Below are 27984 nucleotides of genomic sequence, written 5' to 3'. Positions count from 1 at the left end.
AGATCTTCTAAGAATAGGGGTGACCTTAGCTGGACACCAGAAGAAGATCCTGAACAGTGTCCAGTCTATGAGAGTACAGATGAGCCAGTCACCAACTTCGATGGCATGATGCTTCGTGTCTTCTTACAACAATGGGGGAAAAGAGGGGAGGACAGAGGAGGGTTGGATGTGGGAGGGGAGGGTAAGCCGACAAGACAGTGAGATGTTTGCAGAGGTTGGATTATCGTCTGAGAACTTTTAAGAGCTGCAGGCGAAGAGGACACAGGACTTGTTTCAACATGGCAACTTCCGTTTCTCTCCAACAGAAGCACACTTACTGATGCCATGGGAAGCAGCATATAAATAAGTATAAATATGTACAAACCATATATTTAAAAAAAAGCAGTGAAGACAAACCAATGTGTGTTGGGAGGAACAGAGACTCTAATCCCACCACCAGTGAGCAGTAGTCAAGGGGCCAGTGGGGAGGAGAGAGATGCAACCCAGAGCAACCATCTTCAGCAATCATGTTCCTTTTCTTTTTACGTTCTCCTGATGGAGTTCTTCACACCCACCCATTCCCCTATTTTGCTCATAAACCCTGGGGAATTTTCTTCAACAGTCTCTACAGCTACCTACTAGAATATCAAGGCATTGTTCCACCAGTTACCAAAGGACTTCACTGACCACTGCATGGGGGATCCAGAACAATCCAGTTAATGTCTTCATATTGAAGAAGAGATGTACCTTCAATAGAAAACCTTGGTTTTTTTCTTTTGCTTGCATTTTTTTTGCAAAAAGGAAAAAAAAATCCTCATGGAAAAAAAGAGAGAGAGAAGGTGTTCCCGCGAGTGTGCGTGCGTGCATCTGTATGTTGTCAACTTAACTGAGGAGTCACTCACTGCTTGTCCATAGCAGGAAAACAACCAAGTGGGACTGACAGATGACAAATTCACCACCTCTGGGGGAATTGGAGATTCAGTGGGGGAACAGAAGTGGTATGTTTTGCTTTCTGTCTAGATCAACTGCGCATGGAACGTGTAATAGGAAATGGGGGGAGAAAAGGGAAAGCAAAGGATTTCATAGGAGGAAGAAAGCAGAAGAGTGGACTATGCAACATGGGTTTCGTGTAAAACTGTTACAGGATGCACAACTGTAGAGGCAACCGAACAGTAGAATCTAGCATCCCAGGGACCAGCAGAGGAAGACTCGGGGATATTTAGTTTCCTTGTGTGGACCTAAGAATTTTGATATATATTCACTTTGGTTTCATGCCATCAGAGGTAGGTTCATGTGCTGCATCCATCTGTCTGTCCATCCCTTTCCTTTACTGCTTGTCTTTTATTATTTCTTTAACATTCTTTCATTTGGCCCTTTGCCCTCTATATATTATCGTTCTGATAACTTAGCTACCAGTGCTATTGCTCATTTAAAGTAGACAACAAATTAGCTATACCTCACAGTATATAGAAGGAACAGTGCTGCCCTTTAATCAGAAGAGTTTATGCAAATGACCCTGAGATTAAGAGTTCCATGCTCTACCGACTGAGCTAGCCGGGCACTACAAGAGTTTGTGCAAATGAATTGTCCCTTAATGAGGCTTTTAACTAGACTGTTATAATTGTACACTGTCACTTTTTAAGGGATGCATGCAGCCAACAGTCAGCTTGCACTTCATTAAAAAAATGGGTGCAATCAGCTATTTTTTTCTAAAGCAAACCTGGAAATGCAGCTGGCTTTCGGAATCGGAAGAGACCTAATGGATTATCTAGGCCAACCCCTGCCCTAAAAAAGCATCTTATAAATATAAGCATCTTCCATTGATGCCTGTCGGGTGTGTGTATGTGTGTTTTAAGTTCAAAGGAAAATTGCTCCACTACTTCACTAGACAACTGGCAGGTGGGTACCTTATCTACATCGTCAGTGCATTGAGTCATGCATATGTATGGTGCCCCAGTGTTATAAATTGTGATCCCGTAGCATAATAAGGCTTCATTCAGACAACACTTGTTTTATGTGATCTTTCACATAACGTAAAGGCCACTTCTGAAAACGTAGTGAAAAATTAGCATTCATTTCCATGTTAATTACCATACTTCTAGGGGGGAAAGAGTGCTGTAATTTCCCTGCAGTTTTCATGGATCATGCCGACACAGCTCACATGATGAAATTTGGGGCGGTATTCTGGCCTACAGTTCTTTCTTACCATTTTCATGGGTGAATCATGGGGAAACAGAAGCCCTCATGTGCATAAGGGGTGGCGACATAACTGATGCCACCCGCTGGTGTGAATAAAAATGAGCACAATATGGTGGTATGTTCCATTATGTATATTCCATAGTGCAATGGGGGATCCAGTTTAAAAAGAAGCACCTGCATTATAACCAGCTAAACTAATGCAATAAACCACATCTGAATGTACCCATTGGTAGTAGTATCCATACCTGTTTTTTTTCCCCTCTTAAAGGAGCTTTGCAGCTCTTCCACAAAATTTTCCTGCCATGACCCTAATTCTAGACAGCTCTGCAAGTGTGTGTACATGTATGTGCTCATTTCTGTATATTAATCACCAATACATATAGGAGAAATGTGTGTAAAAAGCACCACCTATTTAAATGGGAATTATTTCTGTGCAGGTAGGCAATGTTATTTTAAAAAGTGTTTGATAGCCCAGAATGTCTGAAAAGAGCTTCTCACCATCACAGAATTAAAGCTGAAAGGATATTGATTTTCCTGGGGCAAATATGGAAGCACTTCATTTGCACCCATGCTCATTATACCTCTGTCATAATCACATCTGTAGATTTGGGCGGGAGGGCAAGTGCATATGCAGGAAATGTAGGTGTAGTAGAATTATCTGTCATCATCACCTCCAGGCTAATCTTTCCATATGATATCTTGCATCTCTTTTTATATCACGGCATTCCACAGCTTCTTTTTCAGCATCACAGACGTCGCATAAATCAGCCACTGTGTTTACAGCTACTCTGGCCTCACCATGGGAGCTATAAAACTTATTTATTCTAAAGCAGAGTTGAGTAATATTATGAAGGTTACCCTAATTCCCCCCTCCTCAAGCTCATGTTTCAGCAGCAGTCCACTTGGCAGCCCCAACTCACGCCTGGTGGGTTTGTGCTCCCCCTGGGTCGCCAGGGACTGCCACAAATCAAAGCAAGATGTTGAGTGGAATATATCTTTTGTTCCATAATGTTTGCTTTAGGGATATTCTGGAGTTGATGGAGCTCCATATTTGGGGTTGGGGAGGATTTCCCTCCACTCGCTTTGATTTGCTAATTTGAACATATTCAAATGCCTTACAATGAGTTCCCATCTCACTCCTTACCTTTTAGTCAGGGCTGGTGTGAGTTAAGTTAGCGGATGGCTTTAACATTTGAAAGAGGGTTAGGTGGCCTTTTTGACACTTTTCAGTGTTGTGACACTCTGAAAATGTGTAGCAAAAAGAGAAGGAAGGTCATGTATGTGGAAAGGGTGATGGAGCACCAGCCAGTCTCTGGCAAATTACCACAAAAAGAGAGAGACCTGAAGGCTTTCTTATATCACTGCCATCTGATTATTAGGAAAGTTCCCTGCAGCCCAGGTTAGAAGGAGATGCTAACAAGATGCAAAAGAATGATGTTTTATCTTGCAGGGCCTCCCCAGACAGGCAGTGGAAAAAAGCCCCTTGTTTAACAACACAAGGGAGTGTTCTTAGCCCTGTCTGATAGCCAGTCATGAATCCCTTCTGGAGTATTCAGCGCAAAAATCTGTATTCAAGTATGTTGTCAAACCAAATACAACATGCATAGAAAAGGTGTATTCTGAATATTAATCCTCTAAACCAGTCCATTGATATTCATGCAAGGTGGGTTGAAGGAGCTTTTGTGCTCATTTCTTATGACTTTTGCTTTTATTAGGATAAATCCAAAGGTGTGAAAAGCACGACAGTGATGACTCAAGCTATAAATACGCCGTTCTACCTATCTGGCAATATTGCTCCTAATTTAATGCGAGTTTGTCATATTCTTCCACACCTCTGAAAGCTTGCTTGGCATCACTTGTGAAGCCTTGCACAGACAGAACTGAACAGCTAGCTACCTGAGTGGTTATTTTTAGTAGCACCTGGTGGCCACAGGAAAATGCCTGTCCATTTTGGCTCTCAACTCATGATGAACTGGCTGTGCACACCCTTGTCTATGCCCTGGTCACTCTGTGGAATGCAGAGATGACCGGGAGGCTGACAAAGTGGTTGTGAATGCTCCATCAGTGCAAGGATTTCTGCTTGTGCAATGGAAGGTTATCTCCATCTCCTGCCCCTGTGCATTCCTAAATGGGTTCTAGGGGTTCCCTTGACCCTCTGGAGAAGATTTCCAAAGGGTGCATTGTGTGTGGGGGGGAGGGGGTTTGGAGAATCCCATTATGCAAGTGGAAACTCTTGAACTGACAGGACTGGTTAGTTGAATACTGCCCAGTCACTCCAAAATGCCCCATTCCATTGAATAGTATTCCACAGAGCTGAGGGCTAGGAAGCAAGTAGAGAAATGGTGAGAGAGCAACCAGGAGAAGGTTTGCAGACAATTTCTTTGAACACTACTCACAGCTCATTATTGAGCCTACTCAAGTGGCTGTGATGTCAGCAAAGAAAGTTCTTTTCTATTCCTATTGCTTTCTCATAGTACCATCCAGTGAAGCTTTTCCAGGTGGTTTTGGGATTTCTGCCGTTTGGCTTATATGGCACTCAGAATTTGGAGGCCAGCTGTGACATGTTTGGAGGTTCAGAATTTGGAGGCCAGCTGTGACATGTTTGCAAAGCACTTTAAGGATCAAATTGCTCATATCCATGGTGACATGGATGTGACAATGGAATCAGGTCTGTCTACGGAAGTGTCCACTTTTGAGGATGGAGATAGTTAAAATGCACTTGTATTTTACCCCCCAAAAAATGCATTGAAAAGTATATATTGGGGAAACACACAAAAAAGTCTTCAATAATGCATATACAGTGGTACCTCAGGTTACGTCCGCTTCAGGTTGCGTTTTTTCGGGTTACAAACCCCACAAACCCAGAAGTGAATTTCGCCGTGCAGACGCTTCTGCACGGTCTGCGCATGCGCAGAAGCATTCTGCACTGTTTGTGCATGCGCAGAATGGATGCTGGGGTTATGTACTTTTCGGGGTGCAAACGGCACCCCAGAATGGATCGGGTACGTAACCCGAGGTACCACTGTACTATATAATAAGGCATACAATTTGAATGTGCACTTTTCATTCAATCTTTCGAAAGATCCATATACAAAACGGTATAGAATGGATGTATGATTGAGTGCCAGTGAAAATGAAATGAGGTGGACTTAGGCTGATCTGTCCATTCTTACTCATGGCATCCTGCGTTCATTTGCTGCTCTGTGTGTCTTCTGGAGAAAGACCATTGGAATTGATTTCTGAGTGCTCCCTTCTTGCACTGTAAAAACAGGGGCATCAGAACTGTTGTTCTCCAGAGGTTGTTGAACAACTCCCATTACCCTAGGCTAACATGGCCAAAGGTTAGGGAAGATGGAATTTCTAGTATAACAACAACAACAACAAATGAAGTACACCACATTGACTCCCCCTGTCTACAAATCAGCCATTAGTCTAATTCACAGATATAGTATTTTTCCTCTCTAGTATTATTTATATTTGTCACTTACCTGTGGTCACCTCACCCACCACCCAGGTCATATTTTTGTATACCGCCCTTTGATCATCTTCTGAGGTGACACCTAATCATTAATCATTGCCATCTACATTTCTGAAAACTATGGAAATTTGCTCTCCATTTCAGGTCCTTGAACTTAGGAATACATGGTCAGTTTCCCTAACTTCCTATTCTTCTTTCTTCTTTCTTGTTTGGGGAACCCTAGCATTACTTTCCTCTCCCTGGTTTCCACGCCCAAAGCTGTTCTTTTCTCGGTCTGCAGCTTTCTCCACTCGCTGTTTATCAATTTATCTATTTGTCGATCTCACCTTTCTCTTTATTTCCTGTGACTGAGTGCGTCTTGTTCTCCCTTGTTCTCAGTCATGTCTTTAAATCTATGAAATGGTTTTCAATTGTCAGCTTCATCCCTACATTTCTATGGCAACGGCAAATTCCCGTCCTACTCCTCTCTCCCCACCCACCCCAGCCTGGCCTGGCCCTCCTCCCATGTAGTGGATAAGCTGTGAGAATGCTGACAAGCTGTTGAGCACCAGGTAATTTATCTCCTAAAGCAGACAGCTGTGGCATAAGGAAGAAGGGAGAGCAGGGCAGAGAGGTTGGGAGGGAGGCAGCCGTGAGAGGGTTGCCCTGCCAAGATGGGGGCGGAAGGGAGGTCACAGAACGAAGGTTTGCAAGGGCTGGTATTTGCAAACAAGGGAGAACGAGCAGGGAAAGGTGCTAAAATGCCCCTTACAGATATGGGCAGCTGGTGCAGTGTTTGCTAAATGTCTGTTTGCAATTCCACTGAGTGCTGCAGAGCCATAACCATAGCTCTGGGGTAGGGGCAACAGATCTGGCAGGGCTGTGAGGCACTGACCTGGGATGTATTAAGTGGCACTCGAGGCTGGGGCACCTGGTACCTTTGCCATTTAGCCACAAGCCTGCACCTGAGTTGCAGGGTTTCTCCCTCATGCTAAGTGCCCACCCTCCCTCCCGGCAAATGCCTGGGCTGCTCCAGTGCGTTTTCTACTTCCCTGTATTCCCCACCCTTTGTGTTCTGTGATCCAGAGAAGGCCAAGTGATGGGAGGGTTACAAAGGAGGGGGGAGGCTTCTTTGTGATAACAGTAATTCAAATGGGGATGACAGAGTGCATAGCTGGTAGCCAAGGGAAGTCAATCGCTTTCATATCGGAGATAATAAATACTGCAGGAAGGGAGAGAGAGGAGTCCATATGCATAGCATTATTATGCGCCTCTTTATAAATAAAGGAAATATATTTTATGCTCTTTAATGACCTTCAAATTAACAGCTCTTTGAAAGCACTTATGTATATTTAATTTGAAATGGTGCTGAAAGCCTGAGTGGGGATCGCAGCGAAAGCAGCAGGCAGCCAGTTTTTAAATAAGAGTAAACTCGGGCCATTATTTCTCAGCCTGTCAGCTTTCCTTGGATTTAATGTACCAATTTTTAAAAGAGAAAACCTTTTCTTTCCTCCTTTGTGCTCTAAAGCTCTCCAGGATCCTTCTTTGCAGGCTACAACAGCAGCTTAGGACTGTATTTAATTGTTCCCCCCTTTCTTTTTCTGCTTTGTATCGCATCTCTTGAGTAACCGCTTTCACTGATGGGTCACTCTTAGGTATACAAAGGATTAGGCTCCCCAGTGACCTGGATAGTGTGTGCTAGTTTATGATTACCAATGTGTCATCGTGGGATTATTTCCTGCAGCATGTTGTGCAACTAGCCTGGTGCACGACATCCATGACCTACAAGTCATCAGGTACTTTGTGCTGTGGATACTTGTGTTATTTATGCCCTTGCAGGAGGGAGGGATCCAATGCCTGGTGCATACAGAAGCTTTCTTACCGTACCCATCGAGCTGGGGTAGCCAAAGTGGTGGTCCAGATATTGTGGACTACAGTTCCCATTATCCTGAACTATTGGTCATGTTGTGTTGGCTGAAGCTGATGGAGGGAACACATTGGCTGTCCCTGTCATAGAACATTTCTTCTTGCAAGTAGAAGTAGGAAGCTCCAGGGTTTTGATCAGGGGTTGGGAACCTGTAGCCCATGGGCCTAATTCGATCCACCAACCTCCCCAATTGGCCTGGGAGATCATTTTGGCCAAGCTCACTTGCCTGACATCTGATGTCATATATGACATCAGGTGTGGGGCATATAAAGACCTGGATCAGCCTTAAGGGGTTTCCAGGCACTGCTGATCAGTTCTAAAACTTCCCACAATTGGTCTTGTGGCATGCTTTTAAAGGTTTTATTTCAAACCATGCAAGCTAAAAAAAAAAAAAAGGCATCTGATATCATTGTGATGCCAGGTGATTATCAGGTGTGTGGTCCCCCTCACCTATCAGTTTGACCCATGGGGGTGGGGTATATAATGATCTGGCCCATTGGGTAGAGTAACCCATGAATGTAATTGTGGAGAGTGTTGATTTCTATATGATGCATACCTTCCCCTTTTCCCCCTTATGAAAGGACAATTTTCATTCATGGGTAGAGAATGAATGGGGTGAGAACTTCTCTCCTAGTACAGATATTTTCATAATCTGTAAATGATAAGAACTTTTTTCTTCATACCATTGTTTCCATCAAACATCTGGGCTGAAATAAAGTAGTGGGATTTGAGGAAGAGTGGTATGAACAGTTTCCCATTTATGTTGAAATATAAACCAGAAGCCAAAGGTTGGTTTTTAATCAATGTCATCTTCAGATCTTACTTTACCAGCTCCCGTCCACCTTTCCCCTCTGTTTGGACTGTCTCTTGAATTATATTCCTTTTGCAAATCTGCCCTTCTGGTCATATCCTCATTTCCTACCTTTTTTCAGACTCTTATGTTTCTCTGTGTTTCCCCCAGTCCACTGTATCTCTCCCACTCCTTTATCATATATATATATATATATATATATATCCTCACCACCCTTGACCTTTTGCCTTCCCAGTTCCTGTTTCTTCTGTTCCTACTTCACTAGACCATCAAGTGAAATGAAAGCAGCCTAGCTATACTTACTAAGGTTTCAGCAGAGCAGAAGGCCTCACCGGAGGCAATTTGACTACAGTGTTATCACTAAGTAAGTTCTACCAGAAACAGTTTGAGAGAAATAGCCTTCTCTTCGGGCTCCAGGAGCTGCAGGTGTAGATCTATATAGGCCTATATATCTGAGATCCGGAGCCCTGTTCGCAACCTGAACAGTGCATATCCTGAAGTGCCGTGTCTGCGCATGTGCGTGACGCAATTCGGCGCTTCTGCGCATGCGCAAAGAGCAATTCGGCGCTTCTGCGCATGCGCGAACTGCCGAACCTGGAAGTAACCCGTTCTGGTACTTCCAGGTACGGCGCGTTCGTATCCTGTGACGAACGCAACCCGCAGCGATCGTAACCAGAGGTATGACTGTATTCTGGGCTACACAGCACTAACTGCAATGATCGAGGTTTCCTATCCATTCCTTTGCATCCATTAAATATGCACTGTACCAAAAACCTGTACAATGATGTCTTGAGTACCATATCATCCTTCCCTTTTTAAACCTGCTAACCTTGGTAGTGTAGCATCTGTTTTCTCACTGTGTGTGAACAATGCATTGATTATATATTTCAGTAGTTTCTTTCGGAGCAGAGTTGGGCAAACGGTTAGAGAGTTAGTTTTTTAAATCCCATCAGAAGTATTGCTTTTATTTTTTTATAATTGCAAATAGTTTTCTTCCAGGATCATGAGAACTTGGTCTGCAACAGACAGATGCACAACCCGACTGTTTCCTGTCGTCACAAGGTATAATCAGGCAGACTTCCCACTATTTGGAGGAATCATGTTTGCAATACAATGTGTTGGCAGAGAAACTGGAGGGTGTAGCTGATTCTGATGCTGTAGGAGTTTTCCAGCTGGCAGGGACAGGGAACACAGAGCATCATTTATGCATTATGGTTTTGGGTGAATTACTATGATTACTGCTGCTGATTTGCAACTGCAAGCTACACATTTGCAATTTGAGAAAGCAAGGTAGATTCTCCCTTTGATCTGTAAATGCTCCTAATAAGTTTTAACTACAATGTGTTCGCTTGGAAAGCTGTCAAATCGTAGGGCTTCCTTTTAAAAATTCATCTTTCTAACTGTAGCGAATGAATCTTAATGTGAACCAGCTCCCTGCTCTGGGCCTATTTTTGTGTTTCGGTAGCAGGCAAATCAATTTGTAAAATGTAAAAGGCTTTACTTTTCTGATCATAGGTTAAATCACAACTCGTGCTGTGCAACTAGGCATTTTGCATCTGGTTCCCCTCTAAAGCTCTGAGCGAGCAAAAGAAGACGATCTACATAGATGTTCTTCATTTGCATGTCATAATCTGATTTGGGGGCTCTCTTTCACAAGAACTTGCCAAGATGGAAACTTTCCAGTAACAGCCTGGCAGCCTTCCAAATTATTTTGAACAGTGGATGAAAATTTACAGAAGACTCCCTAGACCTTGAAGCAGAAAATTTGTTGTCAAAAAAGTCATAAAAATAGTAAGAAAACTAGTTCCTGTAGTCTTCTACTCCATATTTAATTGCTTGTTGTAAACAACAGGACTCTTCACTGGGAGGTAGGGGGTCAAAAGAAAGAGGTGGAAAGGAGATTCTCCCAATCAATGGTGCATGAATAAGGAATTGCCACAATTATATATATTAGAGCTTTTCCTATCACCACTTCTCTCTATTAGGTCCTTTTCTTTCTTTCTTTCTTTCTTTCTTTCTTTCTTTCTTTCTTTCTTTCTTTCTTTCTTTCTTTCTTTCTTTCTTTCTTTCTTTCTTTCTTTCTTTCCTCCCACCCTGCCAGTGGGTGGTATTCAGCTATGGACTACTCATAGGGTAGGAGATCCACTACAATCAATGAACATGACTAACTTTGGTTCTTCAATTTTTAGTAGACCTACTCTGAGTAAAACATAGTTGAAAACAATCCAGTATACTTTTAGCTGTTAAACCTAACCCTTATTCAGAAACGCTCAAGATTAGCTTCAAGTGGGCATATTTAGAACCTGCAAATGCTTATTTTATAAACCACTTTGAGGATGGTTTTTTTTTTTTTTTACAATCAAGCAGGGTATAAATTTTATGAAATAAATAAAATAACTAAAGAAGCTGAAGCTCTGGAAATTGCCTGTATAGGTGGGGATGTTTGCCCTTTTGCAGAAAATAGGAGAAATCCCCCCCCCCCAAACAAATGTATTGTGCTCTTGTTATTTCATTTCTACACCACAGACTCATATAAAAATATGTCTATGTGGTGTACAAAATCTCAGGACCAAACAACGTAATAAGTGAAATCAAACAGAATACTTTCAAGAAACAGAGACTTGAAAATGGGTCATCTGACAAGAAGATGACAAAAAGCTATATATCATTTTCATAACAAAGCTTTCATTATAAGGCTTAAGTCACATCTCTGTGACCTAACAGAAGACTATCCATAAACAATATGGATGTTTGTATTAATTTACTGAGGGAGAGAGGGAAATTTAAGGGAGAATTGTGAAGATGAAGATAGGGATGGTTAACACATGGGACACTGAACAAACCATCGAATGTAGGTCTGAAGGATGTACCGTATTTTTCCATGTATAAGACTAGATTTTTTCCTGAAAAATAATGTCAAAATTTGGAGGGGTGTCTTATACATGGATACATCTCCCCCCATTTTCTTGAATTGGGGGGATGGAGGGATCTTATAGGGATCTTATAGATGGAAAAATACGGTACATAAGACCACAGGACAGTTTTTGAAGAAACAATCATTTGTCACTGTGCAATTGGGCTGCATTTTACACTCCTTACATGAGAGGCAGGCAAGTTATGGCAGCTGAGAATTCTCAAGGTGCCTTCTAGACCACAAGAACATGAGTAAACTGGAAGTGTTTGCTTGACATCAAGTTATGTGAAAGTGAGGAACTGTTGGTGATAATTTTTTTCGTTATCACTATTCAGCTAGCAGAGAATGAGATAGTGAAAAGACAAAGTCTGTTGTTAGTCAGCAGTGTTTCCTGGTCTCTGAGCAGGACACCAAGAATGATGTCACTCCAACGTGTCCTTGACTGCTGATTGTCCAGAGGGTGCCCTTAGATGAGTGGTTGCCAACCCAGTGCAGGTGGGTGCCATGTGTCCATGAAGGCTTTCAAGGGTGCCCAGACTCTGACTTTCCATTTTTCTAACACTTTGGAAAGAAAGTTATGGGGCAAGATGTGCAGGAACCTTCTAAATGATTTCTGTGAAATAAAACTAAGGCATGTCCACCGTGTGTGTGTATTCATTCTCGTGCTGAAAAGTGCTCCTTGCTGCTATTAGACAGCAACAGCACCAGTGTGTGTGCAAAATCAATACTGTGTGATTCAGGACCAGCAAATACATGGTAACCCTAAGGTTGTCACGGGTGGGCTGCATCTATAATTTAGTGTTATCCCCCCCCCCCCTGGGCAGCTATTGTGTGACTGGTGCTGCCAGCAATCCCACAAAATCTGAAATGTGCTCTCTGGCCAAAAAGGCTGGAGAACCCTGCCTCAGATATTCAATAGTCACACCCTGGCTACTTCTCAGGTGGTGATTCCAAGATGTAACCAGATTCCAAATTCCAGTTTCACATATGAGGAAGTTAAAGGTGCATTTGGAAATTATATAGCATATCCTTATCATCATTATTGCCCAAATAGTTCTTTTTGTTTAGTCGTGTCTGACTCTTCGTGACCCCATGGACCAGAGCACGCCAGGCACTCCTTCTTCCACTGCCTCCTGCAGTTTGGTCAGACTCATGTTGAGAACACTGTCCAGCCATCTTGTCCTCTGTCGTCCCCTTCTCCTTGTGCCCTCAATCTTTCCCAACATCAGGGTCTTTTTCAGGGAGTCTTCTCTTCTTATGAGGTGGCCAAAGCATTGGAGCCTCTGTCCTTCCAGTGAGCACTCAGGGCTGATTTCCTTAAGTTCTTATCTCTTACCTTTTTAAAGTTAGGCGTGATATTTGTAAAATACTGGGAAAATCCATTTTGAATACATCAGCATTTTTTTTTTTCATTTTAAGTTGAAATTTCAGTGTGACAAGTAGAGACCCAGTGGCCAAATTTAATGGCAAAGCTACACCAAATGTCCAGTCTTCATCTTGTGCTCTTGCATATTATGCCAAATTACTCCTTCTATAACTTTTTAAAAAAATGTTTCCCCTTTCTTTACTTTTTATTTCACTCCCTCACTGGTATATTGTGTCTATTTTTCCCCCCTTTGCAAATATTTCCCTCTGCTAGTAATAGCACTGAAGTTACCAGGGCTGCACCATGATTGAATTTGTCCCTGTTTCTTTCTGATTATCCTCAGGGGTCTCATTAGGTAACCAAACCCTTGTTTTGAAGGTGGGGAGAAGGGATGAAAATTATGGTTAACATCACTGCAATTCTCCATGCTAATTAGCAATGAGTGGGACTGACAGCATGAAATACAGCCCATGCCAAGAGCTGTGTTGCAGGAGGAGGATGCCTGGAGAGTTTCTTATCTAAAATGCAAATTGTGATTTCCAAAGACGTATCAGGAAGATGAGAAAATGGTACAAGATACCACTAGCCCATCTTTAAATAAATAATAGTATTCTCAGATTTTTTTAAAACAACAACAACAACAAACTTTTGCAATAACTTTTTAGGAAGGGGCATATAGAACTGAATTTGGGATTTGCACAATTCCCCCCCCCCCTCTGATTTCCCCACTCTTCCATTGAATAGATGCACTGGTTTAGTTTGAAGGGAGCAAGATATCCTGATGTTCAACATTAAAGGAAAGACCAGATTGTGACCAGGACTTCCTTTCGAGCATACTTCAAATACAGTGGAACAAGTGGAGCCCAGTGGCTTTGTGTGATAGTGTGCTTTAGTAAATATCTCCCTTTTCTTCCATATGCTCTGAGTTTCATACCTTTTGGCCATATGAATTTGTTTCATACTTTAAACAACAAAAATAGAGGAAATCATTACCGGTATTTATTTTCATCCTGGCCTGAGTTCTTGCAACCTTTCTATTTGATTACCTGAGTTTCATACCTGGCTAACAGCCTATAGCAAGGCCACCTGACTATTCTAGCTCACATTCCACAGTCTGGTTTGCAGGAGCAAAACTGTTGTTTCCCAGGACAGTGTGTACATGTGGGCTCTTAGAGAGGCACTTATGCCCACTTTGTTTGTCATTGTGCCTGTTTGCTCCCATACTGCATTGAACTAAGTCAAGGTTTGGCTTAGCATGTGGTCCAAACAGGACTCATGGTTAAACTCCACATATGGTGCTGTAGCTAAGAACAAACCACAGCAAATAATAAACTTTGACTACAACTCATAGTTAGCGAGGAGAGAGCTTAACTATGAATCCTGGTTCAGATGGCATGGTAGTCCAAACTTTGGCTGTGCTTTGGCTGTGCTCATCATGATTCAGTAAGAAGGACCAAGGAAGAGCAAAGGACCTGCAAGCTCATTTCCAGGAGCCCATATGTCTTGTGTGGTTCAAGTAAACTATATTTTGGCTTACCATGTTATATGAACCAGGCCTATATGTGCAGAAGAATTGACTAGCTTGTTCTACCTAGGCCTTTCTTCAGTGTTCTTGCCATGTCACGATACCACTTCTGATGCTCTGCTCTGCCATGTTTATGATCTCCATCCCATTTTCTAGATTTGTATCTATTCTCTGTCCCTGTCATGGGGTGACTCACATGCCAAAATATGTGGTGCTTCTGCTGAACTTCCAGTTGATGGGAAAGAGCTGTGGTAGTGATGAGACAGATGATCAGAACATATTATGAAAAATATAACAAGAACGTCTACTTCTTCCATTGATCTATTTGAGGGAGAAACATAAACAGACATGGCCATGTTTAGCTTGATAAAATGGAGACTGAGAGGAGGTACGATAGCCATCTTCAAATATCTAAAGGCCTGTCACATGGAAGATGGAGTAAGCTTGTCCTCTCCTGCTCTGTAGGGTAGGACTCAAACTAATGGCTTCCAATTACAATAAAGGGGATTCCAACTAAACCTTAGGAAATACTTTTTGACAGTAAGATCTGTTCGACAGTGGAAGAGTCTCAGGAGGTGGTTGACTCCCTTTTATTGCAGGTTTTTAAGCAGAGGTTGGATGGCCATCTGTCATGAATGCTTTAGTTGAGATTCATGCATTGCAGGGGGTTGAACCAGATGACCCTCAGGGTCCCTTCCAACTCTATGATTTATGATTCTGTTATCCTTTTTTCAGTATACCGTGCTGAGGAGTATGTTCCTCCAAACATAACTAGACCACAGTTGCTGTCATTATTGTAGATTGTTGAGCACCGTAATCTTTGTGTGTTTTGTTCCCCAATCCTGGAGTTGCACTGTAGTATACAGATAATGTTTAACAAGGGCTACATGGCTTGTTCCTCTCCATGTAGGTGCTGTACTTTCAAAACACAAATATCTTATCTGTGTAATGGTTGCATTTCTGATAGTGCTAGTGTTTCCCAGTTTTTATCAAAGCAAGCATATAATGCCACTTTTAGGTCGAAAGTGAGTCCAGTAATTAGGAAGCATGCATTGAATCTGTAGCAAATTAGAAAACACACACACACACACACACACACACACACACAGGGAAAGAGAGAGAGAGGGAGTAACAAGAATTATTTGCAAATTCCTTTCATCATATCTATGATCTATGGTTGATTACTGTTAAATCTCCCAGACTCTCCAGATATTATGGAATCTAAAGTACTAGGAACTCATCAAATTTAGAGTGGCTGTTGACTTACTGAAAATTGCAGAGAAGTGGAGAACAAATCTGGTTACTGTATCTAGTCTTAAAATTCTTCATTTGTTGCTCCCTTCCTTAGTAATTCTGTGTCATATCAGAGCATATCTTATTCAACAAATAAAAAGGGAGGAACTGCAGGGCTGCCTAGTTTAGTTCATACAGAATGTTTCTTAAGAGTTTTATGACTTGTTTAGAGGAGAAAATAAAACCCAAGGTAAACATTCCTGGCAGTTCTTAAATAGTAGTGAGATGCAAATGTGTAGATTATAAGGTAAAGTTTAGATTAAATTCCACGAAATGCCCAAAGGGTTAAGAGAGCAAATTTTAACATGTCTCCAAAAACCAGCCTATGCTTCTCATTTGCAAGAAGAAAGTGATTTGCTGCAAAAAGTGGGGGAAATGACCTCTGCTCACCACTTTCTCCCAGCAATGTTCTTGACCTACATTTCCATCTGCACAGGCCATTCCCATTGGTGAGAGGGGAGGTTGTAGGAGAGAACTGGCAGGTGGGAAAGGGCTTGAGATTCCCTGCCATGGATTCATTTTTTTATCAGCCTCAATTATGCCACAGTAAAAAGAAGAAGAAGAAGAGCCACATGCTCAAAATGTAAGGGCAAATGCAATAAGCATTTAAAAATCCTATTTGTCAAAGTTCTGTTTTCTTTTCAGAGGTTGGTGCATGAGATTTTTGTCATCTTGCAAGGTCCATTGTAATGAATTTTGTAGTTGAACCTCAGGGAGGTCTTAATTTGGCTATCTGCACCACAGTCAGTGTGCACTGAACATGCAATAGGGTGAGTGGGATTGCGGAGGTCAGCACCAAACTCTTCTCTTGCATTGGCTTTGAGTTCACGGAGCCTGTGCACATACAGCCTGAATATGTGAAGTTTCACAGGTCCTGGGATTGCACAGAGAGCCAGTGTCTGTTTAGGCTTGGTGCATGAGGCATAATATTTTGACTGGGTGTGGAAGCATGGCCTACTGCTACAATCCTGTTCCCTCCTCCTCAGATCATTCCGTGTAGTCTAAATGTGCAGGGATTGTGCAGCCTGCCTTTTCCTGGGAAAGAGTCACAAAAGGATGAGGCCATCCAGAATAACCTCATCTCTATATTTGCTTTGCTGATTCTTTTATTCTTGGCCCTCTTGAACATGTTCCTCTTGGCACACATTCTTCTAGGAGGAATGAGTCAACTGCCTGCCAAGGGGATGCTCAGCCTTTCCCAGAACTTTGAATTGTACTCTGCATCCATCCTGGCAAAAGCCAAGGGGAGTCTGTCCCCGCGTGGAGAGCTATGTTCCATACTGCACTTTCCTTTGTGTCTTTGCTCTGTGTTCTCCCTCTCAAGTACTTCTGGAAATTAATGAGCTTTGTCTCATACACACCTGGTGGGGAGCAGTGTTAACAGTTGTTTTTTTATATAACTTTTAACTACATGATGGCCTCCCTTCATAGAATCAAAGCCCCATTTGAGTTAATTGTGGCTGTCAAATTATCCTCCCTGTGAAGTGTGAAACTGCACTCAGCTGACAATTGGGATTCCCTAGGGAGATGACATTGTTAGGGCAACTAACCAGGGAGTGCTTGTATGAACAATTAGAGGCAACAGTGGCTGCTCTGGCTTCTTCCTCTCCCCACCCTTTCATCTTGCCTACCCTATTCCAGGATTACTCCATATTTGCAGGCATGTTTTCAATCTGTACAGCCGGCATTTCCCTCCCTCCCTTATAATTTACTGTGGCACAGAAGCCACACTGACTCTACACGGGAGCCGGGCAACAACATCTGTGCACCATTCTGCAGCACTGCTTCCGCCACATGAAGATTTGAAGCAGGGGGTGCTGTTTGGCCTAGAGATTATATGATGTGTTAACAACATTTTGTACTTTTATTGGACTATTTAATCTCAAATAAATCTCAGTACTGTAGTTTTATCACTGTTAGCTATATCATAGTCTCTTGGGGAACAGTCTTGACCAGGCTGCAGGTCTGAGCTCAAAGATAGATTATTATGTCTGCTACTGCTATCAGCAAGGAATAGTCTTAGAAACCTGAGAATCTGTTCACATTGTATGTATAAAAAACACCTCTTTTACAGAGGCATGCAAAGGCAGATAGGAGCTGGCTCGGTTTTCACCTCATTCCTAATCCACCTCTTCCTGTGCCTCCTTCATCCTGTCCTTTCTTGCCAACTGCCCCTCCATTCTCCTGCCTTTCCACCATATAAATTATCGACCTCTTTCTGCTTTCTGACTTATTTCCTGCTGCATTCAAGTATCCCACAGGTTCCTCTGTCCTTAAAAGATAATAGTAATACATTGCCCCTTCCTTTCTGTCCATCTACCAACTAATTTCCCCTTTTACTTTGTCTCCAAACAGCTGGAGCCTGTTGCTTACTTCCACTGTCTCAACTTCCTTTCCTCCAGCTCCTCTCCTGACCCCTACAATCTGGTTTCTGCACCCTCCTGGAACTGCCCTCTAAACATCCTCTTCATGGCTATATCAGAGATTTGTTCTTGGCCCTCTGCTGTTTTCCTTTGACACACTGGCCCTGAATGTCCTCATAAAATCCCATAGCTTTCAGTACTGCCTACATGCTGATGACAGCTAGCTGCACCTCTCTGGTCCAGACCTGTCTCCCTCCTGTTCTGCATCTCCAACTGCTTCATATTTCTACTTTGACATTCCATTGATTTCTAAACTTAGCATGTCCGAGGGTAAATGTCTCATATTGCTATCTAAGCACTCCACCTCTCCTCAGATCATTTTCTGTATCTATTAACAATGTCACCACCTACCGTACCTTCCTCTTGTCCAGGAATGAAACTTTGGCTTTATCTTTCACCCCTCTCTCTTCTGTGCCTGCCATTATTCTGTTGCCAAGTCATGTTGATTTTCTCTTTACAATCTCCTCCCCTTGTATCCTTCATTGACTACTCTAGGTCAACTCTCGCCTAGACAACTGCTACTGTCTCCACTCTGGTCCACTTGTTGTCTTGCTTCAGTCCCCACCCCCTTCTGTCTAGAACTTTGCTGCCAAAATTATTCATCTCCTTTATGGTTCTTCCCGCCTTAAATCCCTACACTGGCTTCTGGCTTTCTCCCAGATCAAGCACCAACTCCTTGCTCTTGTCTTCAAAGCCCTCTACACTCTCACCACCCTTTCTTATCTCTCTGGTCGCATCATATCCTGTGGCAGCCCTGCCTGTGACCTTCACTCTTTAGCCATCTGAAGATCTTCTGCCCCCTCAAATGAATTTGCTTGCTCTTGATGCCTTTTAAGCTCGGGGATGTCTCCCAGAACATCTGGAGGATGCTGCCTCTCTCCCTTCCTTCAGATCTCTCCTCAAAACCCATCTTTTCAATTAAGCCACATTCGCCTGGTCCTCCCAACACACTGTAACTACTCCTAAGTATGGGTAACTGAAATAAACCCATATCCTTCCCTGTTTGCATGTGTCTATGTGCAGTGCCCCCCCCCCCCGTATCAGTTTTTAATTTGTAAGGTGTCTGGGGAGGGCAGGGATTTATTTTCTTATGCTTTGTAATGCACCATAGAGATTCATAGCAGTACATAAATAATGCAAAGTCATCATCATTGATTCCCATTTTGCCCTAGGAGATACAATAGACTGGCTGTAATTGGAAATGCAGTTGGGGGAAATCTTCACTGGTATTACCAGAGGCAAAGGGCAGGGTAGAGCTCCTGAACATATACTTTTGATTTCTCCATATAAGTGAATGGATTACATTCCTTTCTATGGGGGAGAGTGCTGCACTTGGACACCATTGCAAGGGAGGCAAAATCTGTATCCTGCCTGTGATGTTGGTGTGGCACAGCCTTAGCAACAGGAGTGCAGTGAGGCACAGTTGGCTCAGTTCAGAGTACCCCAAGATATATAACAGTTTCAGGGGTTCCTGTACTATACAGGTACTAGTGATAGGCATTTCATTGTTACTTGGTGAATATCTTTTCCTGTGCCCATGTATTTAGGAGTATGTCTCATTGAAAGCAATACAGTTTAGATTGGGTTGTAAAACTCAGTTTCTGACGTATGCTTGGCTCCATCTGGCATACCTTTCTGCACACTCCTGTCTTCCTTTCACCCTGCTTCTAAACTCTGGAAGTAAATCACACTGATTTCAGTTGAGATTTTATTCATGTTAAGCTTTGCCTGTTTAACCCTATCATACACACTTATATTTTTCCCTGTCGGATAATTTCCACAAGCTTCCCTGTTCTGCATTTCTCTCTGGCTGGTTTCTGCCCTCCCCCTTTCTCCTTTTCTCCCCCTTGTGAATCCCAGATTAATAAATAAAAGTTTCATTACTACCTAGGTTTGCAAAAATGATTTGATTCCAAAAGATGATGAATTTTAAGAGAAGCAAAATGTCAGGCACAGCAGGGACATTTTTTAAGCTTCAGTAAGTTAGGATGGTGGAACACAAGCCCCAGTATAATTGTGCTGGCAGCCCCTAGTTATCAGGAGCTAGGCAAGGGGACACAGCGGTCAATTGCTTTGCTATTTAATGTGGCGGTTTTATGTTTCCAATGTGCAACTGTATATTAAAAGTATCTTTGCACCCCTGATGTGGCTAAATAATGGGATTTTGCTGCTGGGCTACACTTCTCTGTTACGGCATGGGTAACAGGCAACCCTTTGCTGCTCTTTTCAGGACTAACTACACAAGTGGATGCTGTGCCGTTTCTTTCTTTAAGAGACAACCTTAATCATCTGTGCCAGAAACTCCTTAGGAGAGCCACCACCCATTCTGCATTTGTCCAGCACATTGGTCTCATTTTTCTCCCAGAAAGCTGCCTTATATTGAGTCTCACCTAGCTTAGTGTTATCTACATTGAGTGACAGTGGCTCTCCAGGGTATGAGATTGGAGAGAGGCACCAGGGATAAATCCTGGGACCTTTTGCATGCAAGATTTGAGCTCTACCACTGAGCTACAGCTCTTCACCTTACATGCAGGGCTTAAAAGAATGAAAAAGGCAGACAGCCTGGCACAAGTGGGTCAGGGCAAGGCTAACAGGTAGTTCAGCATTCAGTTCTCCGGTGCATATATCTGTATTATCTGTCTGGTGTTCTTGGCATAAGGATTATTCTGTACCCCTTTAATGCAGAAGCAAGAGATATGTGGTGAATCAAGGTTCTCAAAACCCATGCAAATGGGTGTTTGCACTTCCTAAACCATTTTACAAATTATTTACTCTCAAGCCCCATCACAAACTTGAAATTGAGGAGTAGGTGGGCACCAAAGCAATGCAGAGCTTTTGGTAAAATGCAGCCCATTTTTGCGCCATTTCTGAGAGAATTACAAAGGGGGGAAGGAGGCAACCTTGGACAAGGGTTATTACTGCTGCAACATTAAGCAAACCCTGTTTTATTAAAGTTATGGCTCATGCTGGCATTAGGGCAATAGAGGTGTCAATTCTCCTGTTATTAACTCTACTGCCTAGAGGCATAGATTTCAGCAAACATATCCAAGAGCTGGAGCTAATCTGTAGCAAAGACTGGAGGCAAGGGGTAATTTCCTCTGCCTAGCGTCAAACCAGAGGAGGGGCGGTCAAGGAAAACCACAGTATTTCCAAAGAGAAAAGGGAAAGGGGGGGATATTGCCCCCCACCTGATTTCCTACGAATGAAACATGAAAAGAAATCAATGTAGCTGAGGGCCAAGTACATTATTGCTGTAATATTATTCACCCTTTACAGATTGCTTTAATAGCACAATCACAGAAAATTCATGCAGGGAGGCTGAGGATGATATAGGGAGCTTTGTTAATTTTGCCCTCCTCTTGCCCCAAGTATAATGGATTAAAAAAGTAAAGAATGGGGAGAGGGGCTGCATCAATGTGAAGAGATGCTGTCACTGGAAGCTTGATTCTCCTACATGAGCAGAGCATTGGCTTAGTCCCAACTCTCAGTGCACTAGAAAACATGGTAGTTTATTTTTGGGCTGATGGGAAAGGTGTCAAGAAGACACATGGGCTGGAAACTCCAAAGCTGGGTTCAAGATACCAGTTTTGAAAGCATTTGGATCAGGACTTACTTTGACTCTGTCCTGATTTCTGGCAAAAGTACCGTCTTATATTTTTTTTTGCTCAAAAAAACACAGTATGGCTTATTTTCAGGGGATGTCTTATTTTAACCGTGTCACATCGGTACGCTGCATAGCCACGCCTCCCCAGGCTGTTTTAATGGGAGGTACCACGTCACTATGGCTTATTTTCGGGGTATGGCTTATTTTTGGGAACGGCTTATATTTTGCAAATGCATAGAAATCCTGCTATGGCTTATTTTATGGCTATGTCTTATTTTAGGAGAAACAGGGTAGGAATGTTGTCCATTCAAAATGAAAAGGTAGACTAGAGTAGAGCAGACAGAAGACATAGATGGCAATATACAGACTCTCTCTGTGTATGTGTGTGCATTCATATTGTTCCAGTATATGCATGTAATATAATGGTGGTGAGTTTAGATGGCAGATCTTGCCAGCCAATCAGGAATTCAGGGACAAGTGATAGGGTGCAGCAAGGGTGAGAAATTAAAAACACCATGGAAAATGGGAGGGGAAGTTGAAATAAACCCAATAACAAGTTTTTATGTGTTGGAATGTATATGTGGAATTTTTGAAATTTATTAAAATATAATGAATGATTAAAAGGGGGGGGGGATTCAGGGACAGGAGACCCTAGAGGTGCTCTAAAGGCATTGAAAGCTGTTCTGAACTACCTTTTGGCAGTATTGCAGCATTTCCAGAACCAATAAAACCACAGATCTCCTGGGAAGCTAGTTAGCTGTGGCAGGGCTTATGAAGGGAATCTCATGTGCCAGAAGAAATAATGATGGCATACTGTATATTCTGATAGAGTTGTACCAGAACCCTCAAACACCTCTGCATAGTGGGGAGCTTCACTGGGTAGTGGTACTTTATGTAGTAGTTAGTTCCTAAGCAGTAGCAAGAAGCCTCCGCAACTATAATCCTATGGAAAGAACATATTATGGTTCCAGTACCCATTGCTAAAACTAGCACTGTCACCTGAATAAATAAAGTCTAGCTGATTGAGCCTATATGTTTTCATCTGCATTAATCTGCACAGAACTGAAACAATCATTATGGGGGAAATTGTTTTTAGGTGACACATTTATTATGGTAGACTTCATCTTAGTAGGGGCATCATTCATTTCAAAGTGAGATAGAAGGGTGCTTATCATCTCTTATGAGATGGTGCTTATCTGTATTTTTAGAAATACTTACATTAAATAAATAACTTCATTTTAAAAATTGCCATCATTTTAGTCAATATAAAATTTTGATTAATTATAGATGAAAATTAATAGGTGAAAATGAACAGATAGGACTCCTCTTTCCTCCTCCACCATCAATGTCTGCCTTCACAATGCTATAAGAGTATGCATGATTTAAAAACTAAAAAGCTAACTCTTTGTTGTTGTTCTTGTTCTCGTTTCTGCCCACTGTTGTTTAGGAACACTTTTATGCCACTGTTTGATGCCGAAAGGACATGGAAAGAGGCCAGCCCTGACAGCGAAGCTTACCACCGCAGACCTGTCCTTGTTTTCCGCTGGCAAGGTAGCCATGCCCTGCAGATGAGCTGTGACCTCCTGAGGGTGATGCCAAGCTCTCGTGTAAAGAACATGCTCCATCCCGATGAGCAGAGGAAGCAAGAGTCCTCCCGCAGTAGCATGCACTGTCCCAGCCAACAGAGGCCCCACCGTGTACATAGCCAATGAGATGTCTGTAAAGGATTGCGCCCTCTTGTACATTTCCCTTGTTCCCTTTCAACTTGTTGATTGTGTCAAAATTGTCAGAGTTTGTAACAGTAACTTTCAGAAAATATTGTACTAAAAACTGAAAATTGCACTCAATAAAAATTACGAAATAACCTTGATTTTGGAAAGAAAGAAAAAACTTTAGTAGCTGAGAGGTTGAAGAATGCTGTCTGAAGGGAAGGGGGCTGGTTTATGAGTATGGCATGTTATGTATTAGCAGCAGAATCCAATCTGCATGAGTAGGAACACCAACACATTTGGGTGGCATTCAACTAAGTTCTATGCACTGAAATTTAACAAACACAACTACATTAGGCTCATAAATTTCAATGTATCTACTCTAGGGCAGCCATATGTCCAGGTTTTCCCAGATTGTCAAATTGGTGTCCAAATCAGTAAAATGTCCTGGAAAACCCAGACGTATGACAACAAAGATTTTCACTTTGGGGGATATGGCAACCCTAATCTACTAAAGAGTAAACTTTGTTGAATGCCATCTTTTCATTCTAAGGGTTCTTTCTTGTGCAATATTGTTAAATTTGGGTAAACATACCAAAGTACAAACAACATTGCCTTACAAAGGGAGCCTGCGTGTTTCAAGAAATTAATTTCCATATATGAAAACGTCATATGGCCTTTACTTCCATCTACTTTAAGATTTGAAAATTGTGCACACTTTGTAATTATCTTGGTACATACGTGATTTTGTACTTGAATCACATATCAGCCAAAAGTTTATTGGATTTTGAGATAATGGGCATAATATCCATTTGGACCACACCCCTTTGAATGATTCACAGTTGATGCCAAATAGCTTTCTGCTCCAAACTTGCTTTTTTTAAGGTGAGAAAGAAGGAGTAGGGATGAGATTGCAACATACTGGAACTGGAAGAAAAGAGAGCATAGTTTTGATTGCTGCAATTTAGGTGCAACAAAGTAGAAAAGGGGAATGTGGGTTGCTTACAATCCAATCCTATGCACATTAACCCAGAAATAATACAACCCACTGATTTTCAGTGGGAACATGCTCTGAGGGAAAGTGTGCATAGGACTGGGTCTTTGCTTACTTAATTACAACTCAAATATGAACTTGCAGTAAATAAATGCTGAGTCACTCATATCTGCTAAGGCTGATAAAGGGGATATTTGAAACAAATTAAATATGTTTTGCAAAAAAAAAGTGGGATTGTAGAAATTGAACAAGTAGGTCTGATTAACCACTGGATGTTTGTTTGTTTGTTTTAAATGAGGAATCAGCCATTTTTGTTTCATTGGCCCAGTACAACTCAGTGTATCTTGAAAAACTGTTTAACACCTAGCAATTGCTAAAATCTAATTAAGTCTTCACAAGTCCTGTATTCCTTCTTAAGGTAGTTTCAAAGGGCATATATTGTGGCTTTAACATCATGCCATCTTTTTCTCTCCACTCTGTTTTGCCTGGGGGAAAGTTCTGGAGAACTCAAACCTTGCTCACTTTTATGACATTTTGGTTGGTCCTAATAAAGATGTCACCACACTGTGAAATTTGAGTTTTTTTCCCTATTGACCAACATGGCTATCTTTGAAGTATGAAGCAAATAAGAAGTAGTTGGTCAACCCTTATTGCTTGCCCTACTCCAGAACATAAACATCACATTTTTTAAAACTTCGTTCAGGGCCCTCTACTGGGTAAAGTAGCTTTCCTAGAAGGCAGCTTTCACCAAAAGCTTGAGAGGGTTTCCCTATTCTTATACACAAGAGCCCACAAGTAGTCATCCCTCCATGCTTCCCTTTTACCCCTAGATTGGCAACTGGAGATTGCAAGGGCACCCATCAGGGAATCGATTTTGTTCAGGGGCTGACATTTTTATAATGCTGTTGTTTCCAAAGCCATTTATGAAACCCAATTGTCGGTTTAGACAGATTTGTGTCCTGGGCTAATGTTTCATCAATGTGGAGTAACACTAGGACTGGGTAGCTCAACTCTGACAGAGGAATAAAATGAGTGCTCTCTGTAGTGGAACTCCCTTAATTTACAGAGGATATAGACAGTTTTGCAATGACCCCTAAAGGCTGTGGTTTTAAAAGTGGTTTGTGTCTTTTTTGCTACTACCCTTGCTTACTACTCGTGATTATCCCCTGTTCTCATTTGTCCGGATGGCAGGATGGTCCTCCGAGATGCTACATTTTCAGGCTGTGAACACACTGTATCTTTAAAGCACATTTGAAACACATTCATTTCCTCAAAGAATTCTGGGCACTGTAGTTTGTTAAGGGCTGCTGGAAATTATAACTCTGAGAGGTGAGTTACAGTGCCCAGAATTCATTGAGGGAAATAATGTGTTTCAAATGTAATTTAAAGGTGTAGTGTGTACACAGCCTTAGGGTCATGCGGTAAAGTCAACTTAGAAGCTACTTGCAAAAAAAGAGAGGCTCCCAATTTCTGTTGCCTCAGAAAGGCATGGTTTGCTTGGGTTGCCAGAAAGACACCACAGAACTTCTAATAACAACTGGAACAGAAGAAAACCATAGCAAAGCTGCTAGAAAATATGAAGCAAGCCAAGGCAAAATTTCAAAACTCACATAGTTGGAAGGTATTTCAAAGGTAATCTAGTCCAACCACTCCTGATTCAAGAAACCAAGGACTGCATCCAAACAAGGTGGTCATCCATCCCCTGCTTAAAGTCTGTTTCATGATGAACTAATTTGTGCTATCATAAATTTCTTTCCAAAGTTTAGTCTTGACCCTTTTCCTTGTAATTTGCACCAACTTCATCTTTGGGGGCATGAGTGGCATTCATTTTCATGTGTAGGGAACAAGGTAACGAACTGACTCAAGGGAAACAATTGGGATTGTGGCGAAGCTAGACCTCTTTCTTGCCACTGGGTAACCCCAACCATTAAGAATAGAGCATGCACCTATTTACATAACCACCATAATGAATTCTCACTTTTTGTTGCACTGGAGTGAGGCAGAAGGCTTCATCCTAGCAGAAAGTACTTCCTTGACACCTGCAAGAGAAAAGAATATCTTCCTGCTATATTAAGTTAAGCAAAATAAAATCAGAGCAGGAAAACCGCTGTCTGGGGGTATAAAGGTTGGAGCTCACATATCATTTTAGCAGATATGTAATTCTAGCATACAATTTTAACATGCAGTTTTAGTAAGTATAATAGTTTTTAAATTGCTGTTTTTATTTTATATTTTTAAATATTTGTATTTTAAAAGTTATATTTACATTTTATGTAACTCGTTTCGATGTTAGCTTGCGTTGCTACTTTTAATGAATATTTTAGATTGTCTTTTGTAAAGCACTTAGCAGTCTTTAATTTGAGTAATATATGAATGTTGTTAACCTATATAAATATTGCATTACTTTGTGCAAAAAAGGAGAAACAAACCCCACCTCAAACTTCCTGTGTACTAGCTGCTGGGTAGCCAGTGTGTGAAACAGATTGCAGGACTAGATGGGCATTTGGGCTGATCCAGCAGGCCAAAGGGTTTCATTCTTAGGCTCCCGGCAACTAGATATGAAGGAGAAAGATCATACCTTTAGCCTTCTACCTGGCACAGTAGTTTTCTATGAATAGGAATCTTTTGTGCCTGTTCTGTGTGTGGGGACTCCATTACATGAGCCCCAACCAGGAGTGTAAAATGGCATGACCCTGGTAGAAGCTTAGCCTCTCTGCAAGAGCTAGGCCTGAGCCAACTAATTGTGAGCAGGGTGAAGGATTTCCTGCCATTCAGTTTTTACTCAGCAGTTGTCACATCAGAAATGGCAAAGCCAATACAAAATACTTTACAATTTGTACTTAACATACCGCTTGTAATGTATTTCTTGGCAAAGGCCGCTTGGGAGGAGCTGTGGCTTTAGGAGCGCATGAAACATTTGCACATCAAATCCCCTGGCTTTGCTTTCTCAGTATTACTTTGAAATAACATCCCTCAATTGCTACGCCAGATTGGAGGTTACTCTTTACAAAACAGAGCATGCCATTTTGTATTGTTCATTTTCTTTGTGCGTTCTGACTTGCAGCGTTTTCTCAGGAGTCACTTCTACATATTGATTGGCAGAGACTTCCCATTCCTCCAGCCTTTTGGTGGTGTTTGCTTTTTCTGCAGGGCCTCGAAATGATACGGATTGTCACAATGGCATGATGTTGGTTGAAATCTAATTGAAAGCTAGACCATCAGATACTGATTGAGCCATAATGGAAATTCCAGAATTCTAGATGGCAGCATAACAGCCCCCGAGAATATCTAAAAATGCACTGCATTCAAAGGAAAAAGAAGTAAGACAACCTTAAATAGTTAGTGGGAAAGCAGAGAGAAAATAGCCAGAAGGAAGGGATGTAATCATGGGAGGAGTTTGGGTGTTTGAAATGGGTGAGACGTTAAGGGGCTTGGTGGGATAGTACAGATTTGGCTGGTGACACACAGCTCTACTGCTTTACATAGGCAGGTGTGGCAATGGATGTGCGGGAACGTTGTACTGCCTCAGTTCATTGGATGAGAGTCAACAAACTAAAGCTAAATCCAGATAAGACTGAGACACTATTGGTGGGTGGTTCCCAAGACTGGATGCCTGGGAGGTTGCCTGCTTTTGATGGAGATACACTCTGTTATGAACTGGCAGGACTACAGGTAGGAGGAAGAGGATCCCGGCAAGGGGTGTGGCCAGGACTGGGGCAAACTGGGGATGGGGAAGGAGAGGTTGGTGTAGGACGTCCGGGGTGACAGGGGATGAGGAGGGGA

General features: G+C 42.1%; 1 protein-coding gene and 1 long non-coding RNA gene across 7 annotated transcripts in view; both read left to right on the top strand.

Annotated features, from left to right (window-relative positions):
* The window catches only part of EPHB1 (EPH receptor B1), a 334021-nt gene extending 310653 nt beyond the window's left edge, over positions 1-23368 (top strand). For 3 of the 6 annotated variants that reach the window (XM_033150122.1, XM_033150121.1, XM_033150120.1), the window contains one exon: positions 22946-23368. In XM_033150122.1, coding sequence (XP_033006013.1) covers positions 22946-23210 — 265 coding nt within the window. In that variant the 3' untranslated portion in view covers positions 23211-23368. Of the gene's footprint in view, positions 416-22945 lie in introns of those variants that run through there. The other 3 variants (XM_033150125.1, XM_033150124.1, XM_033150123.1) reach the window with 1 other exon arrangement.
* Positions 5694-10176, top strand: LOC117047223. Its single transcript, XR_004426668.1, has 3 exons — positions 5694-6207; positions 9373-9435; positions 9889-10176. It is a non-coding gene; the product is annotated as an uncharacterized LOC117047223 (long non-coding RNA).
* Positions 23369-27984: the final 4616 nt, after the last annotated feature.

Source organism: Lacerta agilis, chromosome 5 (assembly GCF_009819535.1).
Source record: "Lacerta agilis isolate rLacAgi1 chromosome 5, rLacAgi1.pri, whole genome shotgun sequence".
Classification (NCBI taxonomy): Eukaryota; Metazoa; Chordata; class Lepidosauria; order Squamata; family Lacertidae; genus Lacerta; species Lacerta agilis.
Note: the sequence above shows the minus strand (reverse complement) of the source record. Positions and strands in the feature narration are given on the sequence as shown.